This window comes from Capra hircus, chromosome 15, assembly GCF_001704415.2.
Source record: "Capra hircus breed San Clemente chromosome 15, ASM170441v1, whole genome shotgun sequence".
Lineage (NCBI taxonomy): Eukaryota > Metazoa > Chordata > Mammalia > Artiodactyla > Bovidae > Capra > Capra hircus.
Genome location: NC_030822.1, coordinates 37,175,002 through 37,194,004, shown reverse-complemented (window position 1 = coordinate 37,194,004; position 19,003 = coordinate 37,175,002). Strand labels below are relative to the sequence as shown.

The following is a 19,003-nucleotide window of genomic DNA, read 5'->3' as shown; positions in this document are numbered from 1 at the left end:
CTTTCTGTGCAGCCCTCTTCCAGGGCAACTCTTGGGCTGAATTGAAATTGCCTACTCACTGTTTCCTTGCAAGCATTTCAGACAGAAGCTATGCTTTATTTGTCTTTTTATCCACAGGGCCTGGGAAAGTGAAAGTGAAAGTGAAGTCGCTCAGTTGTGTCCGACTCTTTGCGACCCCGTGGACTGTAGCCCACCAGGCTCCTCTGTCCATGGGATTCTCCAGGCAAGAATATTGGAGTGGGTTGCCATTTCCTTCTCCAGGGGATCTTCCCGACCCAGGGATCGAACCCAGGTCTCCTGCACTGCAGGCAGACGTTTTAACCTCTGAGCCACCAGGGAAGCTCCATTCGCTATTGAAATTTTTATTGCTTACTGTCCAAACTCAGGAATCAGTTAGATTCAGATAATGTAGTATTAGTCAGTTGCTACCCCAATGCATGCTAGAAATCAAGTAGATTCAGATAACAAGAGGTACACGTGGACAATAGCAAGTGCTATTTCACTGTCTAGAAAGCCTGATTAGATGGAAGGCAGGAGGGCAGGAGGACCAGCTTATATGGAATGGTACTCAGTGAGCCATGGGAAGATCTGGCTCTGCAGAAGGGCTGTGAGTCCAGGGTGAGTGCTTAAACAGAGCCTGGCGTACAATACATGCTCTATGTATTTTGATGAGTTTCACAGAACTCTTTAGCAAAACCATATGCTAAGTCCCTTCAGTTGTGTCTTACGTTTGCGACCCTGTGGATTGTAGCCCGCCGGGCTCCTCTGTCCACGGGATTTTTCGGGCAAGAATACTGGAATGGGTTGCCATTTCTTTGTCTAGGGAATCTTCCTGTCCCAAGGATTGAACCTGTCTTGTGCATTGGCAGGTAGGTTCTTAACTTCTAGCGCCACCTGGGAAGCCCAACAAAACCACATCAAAGGTTTATCTAGGTTCCCAACTCTAAAAGTATTTCATGGCACCCAGTACAGAGCCCTGCCAGCTTCCTTTTATTGGTGATTAGCCATTGAGTCTGAGAAAGAAAACAGAGGATGCCTGGCTGTTGGTTTGTATGGCTATGTGCTGCTCAACAGAATGGAGTGTGAGGAGGCTGGGAAGACCTGTGAATAGGAGTGAGTGCACAGCTTCGACTGTGAGTCTCTATAGCTGGAGTTCAACACAGCCAACCTCCTTCACGTGTGTCCTTTCAGAAGAGGCCAGCTTTCCATAACCTCCTTACCTTAGCTGGTTTTCTTCTGTAGTATTTAACTTCTACCTGACATATGGTAAATTTTCATGCTAACATATTTGTCATTTGACCCCCCTTATAGAATGTTACGGAGAAGGCAATGGCACCCTAATCCAGTACTCTTGCCTGGAATATCCCATGGACTGAGGAGCCTGGTAGGCTGTAGTCCATGGGGTCGCTAAGAGTTGGATACAACTGAGTGACTTCACTTTCACTTTTCATTTTCATGCGTTGGAGAAGGAAATGGCAACCCACTCCAGTGTTCTTGCCTGGAGAATCCCAGAGGCGGGGGAGCCTGGTGGGCTGCCGTCTATGGGATCGCAAGAGTCGGACACGACTGAAGTGACTTAGCGGCATAGAATGTTAGTTCTGTGAGGGCAGGGCTTTTTGCCTAATGTGCTGTGTTTACTGCTAGATATCCTGTCCTAGATTAGCATCTGGCACTTACTACAATTCCTCTATTTTAACTGTGAATATGTTAAATATCAAGAGATGTTAACATAGATCAACAAAAACTCTCTAGGGTCCTGAGTAATTTTTTTTTTTAATGTAATGACTTTCTGAGACAAAAGTTTGAGAACTGTTGTCCTAGAGGATCCAGGCTGGTCAACACTCATGCACAAGTGAAGCACGGAACTGGGCAGTCCTCCAAGGAATTTCTGATCAAACAGCCTCTGTTTTGCATTAGTTATCTAACTGTTGCAACATCTTAAGCATTTCAAGTTTATAATTATGAACTTTTTGCTTTTATTTAATTTTTATTTAAAGACTAAGCTGAGTTTTGGTTTCTGCATAGTGGGTTATTTATTTTTTTCCCTTTAATATTCTTACTTAAACTGAAAAGGATGAAAATGTTCTCAATGTCAAGGTGTGATACTGCCATCCTCCCATTTATCTAGCTAGAAAACAGAATCATTTTGACATTTTGCCATGAATTCCTCCTATGCAATCAGTCATACTGATGCTGTTCTCTCCTTTCTCAAAGTAGGCTGGTGTAGCACTTGCTGACCTCATCCTAAACTTTGCAGCAGCCCTCTGACAGGTTCTTCAGCCTCCTCTCAGTCACACTAATGCTCCGTCCATTGCCTTCATATAGATATTTGCATACTTAAAAACTCATCTTGATGACTGCCTCTTTCCAAAACAGTAAGACCTAAAGTCTCATACGGATGTTATTAGAGGTTCTATTGGAAGGATGGGCTCCAGAGCCAGACTTGAACTTGCTTTGGCAAAAAAAAAACTTGGTGAAAGCAACCAGATCTTGGTATGCATGTGCCCTCTCCCTCAGACATCTTCCTCAACCATGAGAACAAGGCCAGGTTCGTCTCCAAAAGATCAGATGCCACATGGAGAAGAGCCAAGCCACAGCAGCTGAGGCTGTCCTTAGCTGGTCACCGCCTGGGGAACATGCCACTAACTGTGGATGCACGAGGGAGTCTGCTGAGAACAGCTAAGACTGGCCCAGGCTGACAGAACTGCCCAGCCACCCTGTGGACTCCTGGGAAATAATCAATGATTGTTTTAATCCACTAAGTTTCAAAGTGGTTTGTCATATAGCACTGTGGTGGCAGATACCTGGTGCGGGGCCAGGGTAAGGGAACTGTGAGCAGACAGGGAAACTGAGATGAATCTAGGGGGTGGTGCTTAGTCTTCAACATAGCAAGAAACTCTGAGTCACAGTTTCATCATCTGAATAGAAGTCATAATAGTATCTACCTAGCTGAGTTGTCATAGGTATGGGACAACATACCAGACAAAAGAGGCTTCATGGGATCCCTGGTAAATAGTTGCTTCCACTTTCCAATAAACTGCTCCTCAGTTTATTCAGAAAATACTGAACCCTACTCTGTGCCAGGTACTGTGTTAGACTTGGGGAAAGAGCATGAACAGTGTAGAGATGCATGGAGTATACTTTAGTATACTATATGAAAGTAAGCTTTCAGAATAGCAGGTTCAACATAGCATAGAGAATCAGGTAGATGGAGATAGACAGTACTGGGACAAGACTAAGCTGAAAATGTTCAAAGCTGCTGTGTTCAAAACTTATGGTTACCAAAGGGGGAAGGGAGGGTGAGACGAATTAGGAATTTGGGATTAATAGATATGACAGTAATATATGTATTAAATAAAAAACAAGGACTTACTCTATAGCACAGGGAACTATATTCTATATCTTGTAATAACCGATAATGAAAAATAATCTGAAAAAGAATATATACATATAACCAAATTTTTATATGCATAAAACTGAATCACTTTGCTGAAACACTGTGAATCACCTATATGTCAATAAAAAAATAATTTTAAAAAAACGAATAAAAAAGGTGCTGTGTTCAATTGTTGGCTTGTTATCTACTTTTATAAACCAGTAAATACGATAGATACAGTATATACTATGTCCGTAGTTTTTATTTAATCAGCAGATATCACTTTCAGAGAGAATAACAAAACAAATTATTTAAAGAAAGTTAGATTGGGGTAAGTTGTAAAGGACTTAATGTTATTTTATGGGGTTTGCCTTACCCTGTAGGTTGTAGTTGCCTTGAACGATGATAAAGCAATGATAACCCTGGTAGCAATACAAGATGAAATCCTGGAACAGGAAGATCAGTTAGGAGTCTTGTACAATAATCAGGACTAGAGACGATGAGAGAGCAGGGTAGAGGTAAAGAATAAAGTTGAGGGATATTCAGAAGGAAGAATCTATTGGATACGGTGACTTATCAGATGAGGCCCAAAGGAATGCACCTGAGATTTCCACCACAGGAGTGTGTGGTGGGGCTCTTCTGTTAACTGAGCAAACACTGGGGAAAGCAAAGGAATTTTATTGGTTAAAAATAAGTGAAGGAAAGGCAGGGAATTAAAAACCAAGGGTTAGAGGGAGCGGGAAATTGACCCTTCTTGGCCAGGATTTGAAAGAATGATTTAAAGCAATTTGTTTATGAGTGAAGTGAAGTCGCTCAGTCGTGTCTGACTCTTTGCGACCCCATGGACTGTAGCCTACCAGGATTGTCCATCCATGGGATTTTCCAGGCAAGAGTACTGGAGTGGATTGCCATTGTTTATGAGTAGGAATCATCAAATAATGACCAAGAGGTGTGACTTGGTGTTCATGCATGTCCCACAATAATAAGGCCCCTTGTTAATGCCCCTAATAATGCCCCTAAATAAAGGCATTTAGACTCAGAGCAGAGGGCTTCTACTTGAGGACCTCTGTGACAGCCCTGGAGATGGCCTGTCTGGCTCCAGTCTCTCCCTCTAATAAGCACCCAAACTCCCCTACTGCCAGACCATTCTGAACACTGGGGCCAGAATGATCTTCCAAAAACACCTACCTGAACCGGGACACTCCCACGCTTACATAGGAGTAAGCAAAACAGCACGGTGGGAACGGTTAGTATGTGTAGGAGTCAGCCTGTCTTTGTTTGAATCCTCCTCTGGGATTAGCTCCTCACAGTTCACATGATTTAGTTATGCAGTGCCCTGATTTCCATATCTATAAAATGAAGACTAATTCTCATACTTATCACATAGGTTTGTTGTGAGAATTACCTGATGTAATCCAATAAGACTCCTTTAAATACTTAAAGATTACAAGGTACATCATAAGCACTCAATAACTATTAACTACTATTATTCATTGTATTTCCATTCTCCACAGCTAGAAGGTGAAGAGGCTCAGTACAAAGGAGTTTAGCTTTTGTCTGTTTCTTTCATCTCTTCTCTATGACTTCCCCCTACACCAGACGTCTGCAGAACACTAAGCCCGATTAGGCCTATGTACCTCCATATGCTGGTCATTTGCTTGAAGTGCCCTCTACTCTCTTCTCCATTTAATTAGTTCTTTTCCAACATTAAAACTCAGCTTGAGACTTCCCTGGTGGTCCAGTGGTTAAGAATCTGCCTTGCAATGCAGGGGATGCAAGTTCAATCCCTGGTCAAGGAATTAAGATCCCACATGCCGCAGAGCAACTAAGCCCTTGCCTTGGGACTGCTGGGTCTACACACTAATGCCTGCCCTATGCTTCTGTGACACCCTCCATCAGAGCAGCCATCACCCCATCTTTTATTCTGGGTTTGTTTAGGTGGTTTCCCTACTAGGGTCCAAGCCTCTTGAGGACAAGAATGTTATCCTAGGCAAAGTTCCATCTCAAATGCCTGGCATAATACCAACATATTCCTCAAATTCAGTTAGACTTCTGTTGAGTGAATGAATAAATGAATGAGTCATAGAGAGAATGAATGGTAGGTTCACTCTACCTGGAGCCAAAAGCCATCAGCTGAGACAACTTAAGGATTCCCAGGTGGTCTAGTGGCCAAGACTCTGTGATTCCAATGTGAGATCAAATCCAGGTTCAACTCCTAGTCAGGGAGCTAAGATCCCATGTGTGAGATCAAATCCAGGTTTGACCCCTAGTCAGGGAACTAAGATCCCATGTGCTGCAACTAAGAGTTTTCATGGCAAAACTAAGAAACCTGCATGTCCCAACGAAGACTGAAGATGCTGTGTCCTATAGCTAAGACCTGGCACAGCCAAATAAATAATAAGTAAGTATTAAAAAAAAAAAACAATTTTGGGACCTTCTTTTAATACCTGTGTGATGGTCCTAATGGTATCCTCACAGATCACAGGCCTTCCAGTTGGATACACAAGAAATACACTGGCCTTTTTGAACGCAGCACAGTGACCTATGGGACTCTCCAGCAGGCAGCACAGAATAAGCTGGATGTACACTGCCCAGGTACTGAGCATTGCTGGTATTTGGTATTGCTGCCCAGGGTTTGTGAATGCAGCTTCTCTGTGTGTGTATATGTGTGCACATACACATACACACAAACACAAGTACTCTCATACTCTCTTGCGCTTACACCTGTGTATACAGCTTTGTGGGAGATATTCTTCTCTGTTACAATTTAAGAGCTATACATCTCTTAATGTTTTGTTCCACTCATCACAAACTAATGGACCTGGGGATTTGGCTCACAAATACGTTTTATTTGGCTTCCAGTGGGATTTTTGCTTGTTTGTTTTATTTTGTTTGATTTTTAACAGTTTTGAATGGGAGGCACTCAAAGGTATACTACCTGAGTGGATCCCAGAGGCATGTGAATTTGCAGCAATACACTTTTTTCTCTGAAACATGATCTAACAAAAGATATGAGTTATTTACTTAAGTAGGGAGAGAGTTATTGGAGGTTATTTGCAAGCACCCTTGCAAATAAAGGAGCTGGACTAAAACAGGAAATAAAATAATGCTATAATGACTTGTTTTGACTGCCTCAAGAATTTTTCTTTATAAGCTGTTTACAAGTTAAAAAGAGGTTAATATTATTCTGATTCACACAAGAATGCAGCCTGTGGAATCTGCCAAAGACTGTTAGTTAAATTCTTAATCTGGGCATCTGAGCCACTGGTGCTTTGCCATAAGTTGCCAAGTGTAGCAAAATTTCTTTTTTTACTGATAGCAATTCTAATACCAAAGACTTGGAGTGACTTTATAAGTTAAATTGTATTCAGGTAACTTTCACTCACTGCATTCTAAATTGTGTGTTAGACAGAAAAGAAGAGGAGGAAAAAAAGAAAGAGAAAGAAGAGAGTCTATATGGGTTAGAGTTAAGATTCTAAGAATTTTACCTTATCCCCAAACATCCCTGGAATTGTGGGCCTCACATGAACATCATTTGAGGATTACTTCTAAATAAAGGCTAAAGACTGGAGGACACCTCTAGAAAAAAAATGGCTTAATTACAGAGCAACTCTACCTTGTTTACTATCCCTAGCATCCCATTTAGACTGTTGGTTGAAATTTCTTAGGAAATCTCCTAAGATACAGTGTTGAACTTTCCAAGAAAGTTATGATATCCTATCTTTCTAAGGTTTTCAAAGACACTCTCTGAGACGGCACGTATGTATGAATGAAACTCTTAATGTGACCTCTAGTGACCCTCCCTAGCCCATAATCCCGTATTTGGCTACACAAGGGTTCTGACTTGAGTCTTAAGAATTCCTGTGGAAGTTCCAGAGTTGGCACAGTTCCAGTGGCCAACGTTAGAAGACAGGAAGATAGGAGCCTTTTGGGAAGAAGGTGGGTAGAGGAAACAGCACCAGCTGGGATTCACAGAATTCTAAGGTTCCCACCTCCACGGTCATGCCCTACAAACTTCCTCCCCTTGAGTGAGGGCAGCATCTGTGAATATGATAGTTCTGCTTGACTAGACAAAACTAAGGAAATTCTGTAGATGTAATTAAGGTCCCAGGGGCTTCCCTGGTGGTGCTGTGGTTAAGAATCTGCCTTTCACTGCAGGGGATGTAGATTTGATTCCTGGTCAGAGAACTAAAATCCCACATGTCTCAGGGCAACCATGCCTGCATGCTGCAACTAGAGAACCCGTGTGCCACAAACTGCAGAGCCCAGGCACCGCGACTCCTGAGCCCACATGCTCTAGAGCCCATGTCCCACATCAGAAGCCTACGCGCTGCAACTGGAGCAAAAGCCCCAGTGCCACAGCGAAGACTCAGTGCAGCCAAAAAATATTAAAGGTCCTAAATCAGTTGACTTCAAGTTAATCAAAAGGAAGATGATTATAGGTGGGCTTGACCTAAAGCAGATAAAAAACAGGGGCTGAGCACTTCCCAAAGAGAAGCACTCTCCTCCCGGCCTTGAAGGAGCAATAACCACATGGCGCGCTGCCTGTGGAGAGGCGTGGCTTCTAGAAGCTGAGGGCCTCCATCCTACAGGAAGGGCAATTCTGTCAACATCAGTGAGCTTGGAAGAGGGACCCGAGCTCAAGGTGAGAATGTAGGCCAGGTAACACCTTGACTGTACCCTCGAGAGACCGTTGAATGAAATGTCCAGATAAGCTGTACCTGGACTCCTGAATCCACAGAAACTCGAAGACAATAAACGTATACTATTTAAAACTGCTAAAGTCGTGGTAATTTGTTGCACAGTATTAGCATAACTAACATAGGCAAAGCTACTAAGAGAAACGGCCCAAGCAATGGGGGAGGGGACAACATGTAAAACACAAACAGTGCATGGGAGGGGAATACGCTGGCACCCCAAAGTCCATCCCTGGGCACAGAGCCTCTGCAAACAGTAGGCCAGAGCACTAACCACACAGTTGGGATTGTTTACATCTTTCCCTAAACCAAGCTCTGAGGGGCACCGCCATCAGCATCTCTTCTACAGACAATGTTTACAGACTGCTCCTTGGCAGGTCCTGACCCTGGATCTGTGAGTACAGCAATGAAGACGTCAGGTATGTGCACAGTCTGGTTGAGGTGTCAAATACACACAGGTGTGTGTAGCTGAGTGTTAGTGCTGCCTCAGAAGACTGAACGACCTGCTCTAGGAGCACTAGGGGCCAACCCGTCTGGTGGGGGCCCCAGAAATGTTCTTGGAGAATCCACAGCAATTTTGAGTCATGAAGGGTGGGCAGAAAAAATTATATATATATTATATGTATAATATATATATATAATTATTATATATATTAGAGTGGCTTCCCCACCAGGGTTCCCCTGGGGGCTCAGACAGTAAAGAATCTGCCAGCACTGCAGGAGACCCAGGTTCAATCCCTGGGTTGAGGAAATCCCCTTGAGAAGGGAATGGCTATCCTATATATGAAAGTGAAAAGTCAAAGTGAAGTTGCTCAGTCATGTCTGACTCTTCGCGATCCCATGGACTGCAGCCTACCGGGCTCCTCCATCCATGGGATTTTCCAGCCAAGAGTACTGGAGTGGGGTGCCATTGCCTTCTCCAACCCTATATATATATATGTACAAAAATTGCTACTGCATGTGGGTGAGTTATGGGGAAGAAGAGGGGCATCAGCTCAGGCCACTTTGTGATGGGCCTTCCCCATCTAAAATGCTGCCATTTGAGGGGATTTTTTGTTGCCGATGATAATTGATAACAAACAACAAAAACAGTCTACACCAAGGAGTGAGAGCATGTGTGTGTTTTGGGAAGATGCACGTAACAGCAGACGGCAGCAGGAGGTAAGACCAGAGGCAAGAGACGCAGTGAGAAAGCCAGAGCAGGACACGGGTGTGTTTCCGCTTGCTCCTTTGTCCCTGCTATGAGCACAGGGCCCACCCAAGAGTAGGGGCAAAAAGTGCTTATTGAATCATAAACAGACAGATCATTAAAAGAGGGCTCCCAAGGCAATGGGCATGGCTGCAGCAATTCCTAAAAAGTTGAAAGAGTTTTCACTCACCATGGAGCTGAGAGAGGGGATATTTTAGGCATCCAGGGTGTGAGGGATGAGGCAAAGGACAAGGATTATAAAAACAGAAAGTCCAGACTCAGGACCTCTGTTGAGCTCTAGGTGGAGTAGAAAGGGGCCACCTCAAGGTCTGAGGGGTTTAGAGTGTCTCAGGGATCCAATCCAGCACCATGATTCAGCTTGGGGTCCTCCCTGACCCTCGGCATGAAAGTTCAGGCACATTCTAGCTCAGGCTACATTAGCAGCCACTCTTCCCTCCTGGTCAGCTTTCTGGGAGCTGTTCATTTTCCACTGGCTCATCCTTACCCTTTCGCCTAATCCCTCAACCCATGTTTACCCTCAACTGTTCCCTTTCAGAGTATTCCCAGATGGTGCTAGAACCTGTGTGCCAATGCAGGAGATTTAAGAGACGCAGGTTTGATCCCTGAGCTGGGAAGATCCCCTGGAGGAGGAAATGGCAACCCACCCCAGTATTCTTGCCTGGAGAATCCCATGGACAGAGGAGCCTGGAGGACTATAGTCCATAGAGTCACAGAAGTGGACCTGACTGAAGTGACTTAGCATGCACGCACGCTTCCTCTCAGAAGGAGGAGGTTCATCTCGAGACAAGGCTGAAAAGGACACTCACTTGACCAGCTTGACCAAGTGCTTCTTCTTGTAGATGAGGCAGTCTCCTCTCTGTCTTCTGACTCTCAGATAAGATGTTCTTTTTTCTATCAAAACCTAATAACTCCTCTGCCCGTGCGAACAGTCCCTCTGCCCATTCATTCATTTGTTCACTTCGTTACTGACAAATATTTGTTGAACATAGACACTACCCTAGGCTCTGGGACTCAACACTGAACGTGAAACACAGGATCCAGGCTCTTATATGAGATGGGGAGGCATAAAATGAACAGCAAGCAAATAAATGAACCAAAAGACCTCAGAGTAAAAAGTGCTCCAGGAAAAAAACCCAAAAAAGAGTGAAGTAGTAAGTGCTCCAAAATGTCTCCTGGGTTTCCTGTCTCAACATATTTCAGACCAACCACCCAATGGCCTAAGCTCCAAACCTAGGAAGCATCTTGGACTTACCCTTCTCACTTATTTTTCACATTCAATTATCAGTCACAAAGCCATGCATATGCCAACATTCAATGACGCTCCAACCCATCTGTCCTTCTCCACCCCACTGACACTTCATGCAGAGACGATCACTTGTTGTCCATTTGCTGCAGCATTGCCCAGATTAGTGTCCTCTCTCTAGTCTTGCCCTGTTCCTGCCTCTCATGGCTCTGCTTACAATTGCTCAATAGTGGAGGGAGGCTTAAGAGGGAGGGTATATATATGTATATGTATATATATATATATAAACACATATGTATATACACAAATACATACACATACATATAGGACAGAAATGGTATGGACATAGCAGAAGCAGAAGATATTAAGAAGAGGTGGCAAGAATACACAGAAGAACTGTACAAAAAAGATCTTCAGGACCCAGATAATCATGATGGTATGACCACTCACACCTAGAGCCAGACATCTTGGAATGTGAAGTCAAGTGGGCCTTAGGAAGCATCACTACGAACAAAGCTAGTGGAGGTGATGGAATACCAGTTGAGCTATTTCAAATCCTGAAAGATGACGCTGTGAAAGTGCTGCACTCAATATGCCAGCAAATTTGGAAAACTCAGCAGTGCCCACAGGACTGGAAAAGGTCAGTTTTCATTCCAATCCCAAAGAAAGACAATGCCAAAGAATGCTCAAACTACCGCACAATTGCACTCATCTCACACGCTAGTATAGTAATGCTCAAAATTCTCCAAGCCAGGCTTCAGCAATATGTGAACCTTGAACTTTGAGATGTTCAAGCTGGTTTTAGGAAAGGCAGAGGAACCAGAGATCAAATTGCCAACATCCATTGGATTACTGAAAAACCAAGAGTCCCAGAAAAACATCTACTTCTGCCTTATTGACTATGCCAAAGCCTTTGACTGTGTGGATCACAATAAACTGTGGAAAATTCTGAAAGAGATGGGAATACCAGACCACCTGACCTGCCTCTTGAGAAATCTGTGTGCAGGTCAGGAAGCAACAGTTAGAACTGGACATGGAACAACAGACTGGTTCCAAATTGGGAAAAGAGCACATTAAGGCTGTATATTGTCACCCTGCTTATTTAACTTATATGCAGAGTACATCATGAGAAACACTAGGCTGGATGAAGCACAAGCTGGAATCAAGATTGCTGGAAGAAATACCAATAACTTCAGATATGCAGATGGCCATCCTTATGGCAGAAAGCAAAGAACTAAAAAGCCTCTTTATGAGTGTGAAAGTGGAGAGTGGAAAAAGTTGGCTTAAAGCTCAACATTCAGAAAACTAAGATCATGGCATCTGGTCCCATCACTTCATGGGCAATAGATGGGGAAACAGTGGAAACAGTGACAGATTTTTTTTGGGGGGGAGGGTTCCAAAATCACTGCAGATGGTGACTGCAGCCATGAAATTAAAAGATGCTTACTCCTTGGAAGGAAAGTTATGACGAACCTAGATAGCATATTGAAAAGCAGGGACATTTCTTTGCCAACAAAGGTCCGTCTAGTCAAGGCTATAGTTTTTCCAGTGGTCATGTATGGATGAGAGAGCTGGACTATAAAGAAAGCTGTGCACCGAAGAATTGACGCTTTTGAACTGTGGTTTTGGAGAAGACTCTTGAGAGTCCCTTGGACTGAAAGGAGATCCAACCAGTCCATCCTAAAGGAAATCAGTCCAGAATATTCATTGGAAGGACTGATGCAATTGATTCATTTGAAAAGACTCTGATGCTGGGAAAGAGTCTCCACCTGGGAGGAGAAGGGGACGACAGAGGATGAGGTGGTTGGATGGCATCACTGACTCAATGGAGATGAGTTTGAGTAAACTCCAGGAGTTGGTGATGGACAGGGAGGCCTGGAGTGCTTCAGTCCATGGGGTCTCAAAGAGTCGGACACGACTGAAATGAACTGAACAGAACATATAGCTGATTCTTTCATGTTGTACACTAGAAACCAAGACAACATTGTAAAGCAATTGAACTCCAATAATAAAATTTTTTAGAAAAAGAAAAGAAAATCTTAAACAGCCCTCAAAAATTGTTCAATGGTTCTCAATAGTTTCTTTAGTCACGTTCAACCGTCTGGACTTAGCAAGCAAGGCCTTTCACTATCTGGGTGCTACTGACCCTTCAGCCTTGCTCCCCGGCACTCTCCTGCCCCACACAGCTTCCACTCAGCCGTCCCTGCAGATCTATGTGTGGAAGTGCTACTTGCTTTTGATCTGTTGCCACTCTTGCTTGACGCGGCCTCTGCTCATCTTTCTCTAACTACTGTGTTCAAAACTCAGATCAGAAGTCACCTCATTTTGGAAGATCTTTCTTATAAATGACCAAAGAAGCTTTTACAAGGATTACATGGAAAAGATACATGAAACGCTTGGCCTAAAGATGGCATTCAGCTGCTTATATCTTGTTTACCTGATGGAATGTTCTATTTGGGGCAGGCATAGTTAGCACATAAAGTTTTCCTATTTTCATTGAAAACATCTCAGAAAACAGCCTCTGAGGCACGGACTTGTCTCCCTCATTGTTTTTAATGAGATGGACTCATGCACAGGAAATTTTCCTTCTCATTTATGTTTTTGTTGCTTGATACTTTTTATTATCATTTGAGCTCCTAATCCTTATTCTTAATGGTCTGGAAGTGATTCTGATGGATCCTAAGATTGGAGACAAATATCTTGAATATATCAGCATCCCAACAGCACAAACAATAATAATTCACTGTAGTCCTTGGCCCTGAGGATTGGCTGTTGCCATTTCCAATTTTATTTTGCTTCTTGGCACACTCTCCCAGCTCCCAGGGCCCTGAGAGAATCCACCAACCTGCCACTCTCCATGGAAGGATGGGACCACACACCTCTACCAAACTAAGCCCTTCCCTGGGTTGACTTCTGACACCATCGCCCTGAGCTTCTATGGAGGTTTTAGGAACTCTCTGGAAACGGGAAAGCTGCTTTCTGAGAATACATTTTCCTTTGGATACCTGTTCCTTGATAAGATTTCTCTCCCAGCACGTGCCCACAAGAGCACACACCCAGTTCTTACTTGGTCAGTCTCCCTACCTGTGTGAGGTCTGTGTTCTGAAAGTCCCCAGAAGGGGTGGTAAAGATGGAGTTCTCTTACTTGCGTTTAGTAGCGTCCGGACCCTCTGCTCTTCCTCGGCTTCTTGGACCAGCTTCTCTGCCAGCGCCTTGTCCTCTGACTCTGCACACACGTCGGCCTCCCGCAGGTACTCCAGGTAGTCGAGCTCCCGCTGGGCGCGCTCCACTCTCAGCGCCAGGTTGTGTACTGCACTCTTGTACTCACTTGTGTAGGTGTGACATCGTCCCAACATAACGGATATGTTTTTCGAGAACTCTTGGAAATCTTGAATGTACGCTCTTGTTGCTTGGGTACATTTCTGCAGTCCTTGCTTCAGTCAGAAAATAAATTCTCAAATTATTTCCAGTTATTTAAATTGCCCAAGTAATGTCAATAGCTCTTATTCATAGAAATAGACTTATAAAATACAAACAGTTAAAAGGGGGTGAAATTAAAAAAAAAATCACCCATAATTCCTTAACTCAAAGAACTATTGACACTTTAGTGTACAAATCTTTAGGTTTTCCTATGCATTTAGTCATACACATATAAACATATGTTAATGTGATTTTGCTACATGTGTGTTGTATAACATTTTAAATTTGCTGATATATTGTGAACATATTTCAAAACCAATTAATATATATTTAGGTCACTAGGAGTCGGACACGACTGAGCGACTTCACTTTCACTTTTCACTTTCATGCACTGGAGAAGGAAATGGCAACCCACTCCAGTGTTCTTGCCTGGAGAATCCCAGGGATGGGGGAGCCTGGTGGGCTGCCGTCTCTGGGGTCGCACAGAGTCGGCCAAGACTGAAGCGACTTAGCAGCAGCAGCATACCATAATTTTAATAACACAATTCCATTTAATTGATATCCCATTATCTATTTCATTAGACTCTTTCTAATGAACTTTTGGGCTTCCCTGGTGGCTTATATGGTAAAGAATCTGCCTGCAATATGGGAGACCCGGGTTTGATCCCTGGGATGGGAAGATCCCCTAGAGAAGGAAATGGCAACCCACTCTAGTATTCTTGCCTGGAGGATCCCATGGACAGAGGAGCCTGGTGAGCTACAGTCCATGGGGTCGCAGAGTCAGACGTGACTGGGCGACTGACATACACATAAACATAATGAACATTTACATAGTTTTCAATGATCCGCCACTCAAACATGGTGAAGAAAATCTTTGTCTTTACGTATTTGTGCTTCTCTGATTATTTTCTTAGGATACATTTCCAGATGTGAGCTCCACCCTCAGCACCTGCTCAGCACCTGGCACATAGTCACACTTAATATGAACTTACTGAATAAAAGAATAAGTTAAGGGGCCTTCCCTGGTGGTCCAGTGGTTAGGAGTCTGCCTGCCATTGCAGGGACACAGGTTCAATCCTTGATCCAGGAAGATTCCACATGCCGTGGAGCAACCTCGCCCGTGTGCCACAACTATTGAGCCTGCTCGCCAGGGCCCTGGAGCCGCAACTACCGAGCCACATGCTGCAAGTACTGAGGGCTGCTCTCTTTGAGCCTGGCTCTACAAGAGAAGCCACCACAATGAGAAGCCTGAGCATGGCAATGAAGAGTGGTCCCCACTTGCTGCAACTAGAGAAAAGCCGTGCAAAGCAACAAAGATCCAGCAGCCAAAAAGAATTAACTTAAAAAATATATTTAAAAAAAGGAATAAGTGAATGAAGGATGGAAATGGGATGGGTTTCTGGGTCAGGATGTATACTTAAAGACCATTTGGTGGTTTACCAAAATGCTCTCCACAAAAGCTGTAAAAATATGTACTTTAAACAGCAGGATGTAAGACTGTTCACTGAAGAATGAAAGAGAGATTGAGAGAGAGAGAGGTGTGTGAGAGGGAGAGAGAGAGAAACAGAGACAGAAACAGAGAGGATGAGAGGGAAAGAGAGAGAGGAGAGAGAAATTGTCTACATCTATCCTCTTTTATTCTTACCCCACCCCCACCCCACACAAACCCCTGGATGTGGGATCGCATCACTTTGCACGTGTTTGCCTGGCCAACAGTGGAGCCACCTGGGCCTTGGCTTCCTCCTAAGGTCACCACAGTCAGGGTGGGAAGACCTACATAAATCATACCCTCTTCTTTTCACTCCACCTTCATAGCTATGAAAGTATCCATCTGTACTCAATACCCTCGTCTGCAGGCAGACTCAAGTCTTGTGGAAAGCTTGCAGGGATGAGACTCGCCCTGAATCCCAAGGCGGGTCTGTGGTAAATGAAGAGGGACCACAGGTGAGCATAATTCTCGCACACGGGAGAAAGTGAGATCGGGAAGGTCTCTGAGGAGAGAACCAGTGAGGCAGCAGCAAGAGGCCATTGGCCTGGGAACATTCCATCTGTGGCTCCCAGGCCTCGGCTCACCGGACCTCAGAAACCCAGTGCAGCCTGCTCTGAGGAAGTGTTCTACCCTGACTGCAACCAAATAGTTTGGACTTAAAGAGTTTTCAGGAATATAGAAACTAAATACCTTTCAGAGAAGGAAAATCATTTATCAAAATGTAACTTGTACAAAAGCAAGGCGGGACATAAGAAATAGCTGATGTCAATGCCCGTGTGTGTTAAAGGTTAGGACAGTGGGTTACATTTGCCCCAGGGAGTCTGTCCCTGCTGCAAAAATGTTGGGTTTTGCAAATTTTAATGAAGTGGCAGCTACAACGCTTGGGAAAAAGGCCCCGGAACTTCCTCTCTGTTGAACACTGCTGAATCCTGCTCATTTCTAAAATCAAATCTAGTTCAGCAAAAGAAGCACAAGCTTCTCAGTAAGCCAATATCATGACTATTTACAGTGACCTAAAGTCTCACCATTAAAAGACACAAAGAAAACGAAAATGTGCTATCCTCCTGATATAGTAAAACATGAAGAAAAAGTGACCAAAATGTTTAATTTTCCTATTTAAAAACTGAGCAATTGAATAATAACATTTTAGACATTTACCATCATGCCAGGCAAGGTTCTAAGTAGGAATTAATCCATTAAATCTTCTGAATATTAGTAAGAGGTAAATTCTATTAATGGCCCCATTTTACAAATGAGAGAAACTGCCAAATCAGGCAACAGAGGAAAGCCCTGTTCAAGAAACCACTAGACAATGAAAAATATTCAGTGTACCCTTAGCAATCTTATCATTCACTATCTGGAGAAACACATCCCAGTAGGTAGGGAAGTGTGGGTAAGATAAAGTGACTTCTGGGAGGCAGGTTCCCTGGGTCAGGGGCATGGATGCCACCTACCTCTAAGACTTGAAAGCGCTGATAGATATAGTGCACCATGGCCGGGTCCTGGGCGCGTGGCGGCGGGGGCAGGAAGGCCATGAAGACCACAGCCCTGAAAATGCAAGCTCGCCTAAGAGCCAGCATCATCCTGCAAACCACCCAGGGTGGGAATCCCTGCTGCTGCTTCCCGAAGGAGACTCAAGGGTCCCGGTGGTGGTCTCCTGCTTTTTAGCCGCTGCTAAGAAAATCCTCCAAAAACAGGCGGACAGCAAACTCTGCTGGTTACTCCCTCTGATGCGTGATCTCACTTTGCAAACTGGTGATCAAGTCCAGCTGTTGGCAAGTCCGTCCCCGGAGGCCTTGCAGGCCAACTCGGGGTAGAGGGTTCCCTGGGTCCAGCATCTGCTGCCATCACCTTTGACACATGGGGACCCTCTGCAGATAGTGGCTGCCCCCTCTTCAGGCATGGGTGAGTGTGCATGGGGTGGGGAGGGGGCCGGGAGGATTTCTCCCCTCTCCCCTGCTCTTTTCTTTTTACTTTTGCTTTCCTCCTCCCTAGAGAACTGTGCAGTCCAATCACAGCCCTGACCCCATACACACCACCCCCAACTTCTCAGAGCTGGACTCTCATTTTAGTTTCTGGCCAAAATTCCCGAGATCCTTTTCCCAGAAATCCTGTTGGGAGACCCCACCCCGCCTCCAGACTCTCTTTGCATTCCTGCAGCTCTTAAAGGCACAGCAAGGGAAAAAAAAGAAAGCTCTCTTACACGTCTGTCTTCAAGCAGACAGGGCACAGGCCCCATTACCCCTTGGGGAAGAGAGCTCCAATGGGCCACAGGCCTAGGCACCCAGGGAGATAGCTGAGGAACCTGAAACTCAAGCTCAGAAGATTTTCATTAAGAACCAAACAGTTACTGATACAGGGGCACTTTCAGAGCCAAACCATCAGGAATGGAACTCCTTAGTGAGGAGGTCCTTGAGTTTTTTCTCTCTCCAGTAGCAGAATTCCCTTCACCGGAAGGAACAAGCCAGCCATACAAAGGATTCAACTCGCATTCTTAGTACCAAGCAGTAAAATCTTCCGATTTTTTGCCTTTTCTGTTGAGGCCTACTTATTTTAACCTCTCCTTCTGTGGTTGGGTCCAGGATACTCATGGTTCTTTCTCAATCACCAACCAAAGTGGAGAAGGTTGGGCATCTATGAGAAGTGAAAAGAACTCTGACCAGGAGTCAGAAGACCTGGGTTTGTATTTGATCCCTGCAAGTGACACTTAAAGAATTTTCCTGCGTGGCCCCTGCATGTCCTTGTTCCCATTGGTTGTTCCTCTACCTCTCCTTCAAGTGACTTTAGCGCCTAACTGTCCCTCCTCACCCTCTTGGTATCATCGCAGACAACGGTTCCTCATCCTTAAGGACAATCCCTATTTCTAAGAATTATCTTTGACGATGTTCAGGCCCCTGTGACTGCGGATGTAAGGGTACTAAGTCACGTCATATAAAGGATGTGAGTACTGTGGGATTTTGGTGTCTTTGGGATGCAGGGCGGGGAATGGGCTGGTCCTAGAACAAATTCTCTGTGGACATCAAGAGGCAAAGAAATTCTCTGAAATAGGTGAAACTCTGCTGACCCTTCCTCTTAAATTCTCATAAAAATACTGCTGGCTCAGCCTCCTTCCCCAAGTAAGAAGGCTCTTTTGGAAAACTCTCATGCCTGCCTTTTTAAAATAAAGTTTTATGCCAACAGTGCTCTGGTTGATTTTCTTGATGAATGCCTCAACTCCTAACTGGGAGATAGTGAACTAAAATGGATAAGATCCAGTGGAGGTGAAACACAATTTTTAGGAAGTGGCATTTTCTTGGGATACACTTTTTCTTGGTTTTCTATAGCATGGTTACATTATTTTTATCATGAAGTATACATTCAACTGGAGAAGGAAATGGTAACCTACTCCAGTATTCTTGCCTAGAGAATCCCATGGACGGAAAAGCCTGGTAGGCTACAGTCCACAGGGTCGCAAAGAGTCGGACACGACTAAGCAACTTCACTTTCATACATTCAATACTAGGGGCTTTCCAGATGGCACAGTGGTAAAGAATCTGCCTGCCAATGCAGGAAATGAAAGAGATGTGGG

The 19,003-nt window shown here is 44.3% G+C and overlaps 1 protein-coding gene across 1 annotated transcript in view; it reads right to left on the bottom strand.

The window, feature by feature from the left end:
* OLFML1 (olfactomedin like 1) overlaps positions 1 to 17,546 on the bottom strand; it is a 31,850-nt gene extending 14,304 nt beyond the window's left edge. Inside the window, exons 1-2 of the mRNA XM_005689730.3 lie at positions 16,890 to 17,546; positions 13,672 to 13,960 (exon numbers count right to left, since the gene is read on the bottom strand). Of these exons, the coding sequence (XP_005689787.1) occupies positions 13,672 to 13,960; positions 16,890 to 17,018 (418 nt within the window). The 5' untranslated portion in view covers positions 17,019 to 17,546. The remainder of the gene's footprint in view (positions 1 to 13,671; positions 13,961 to 16,889) is intronic.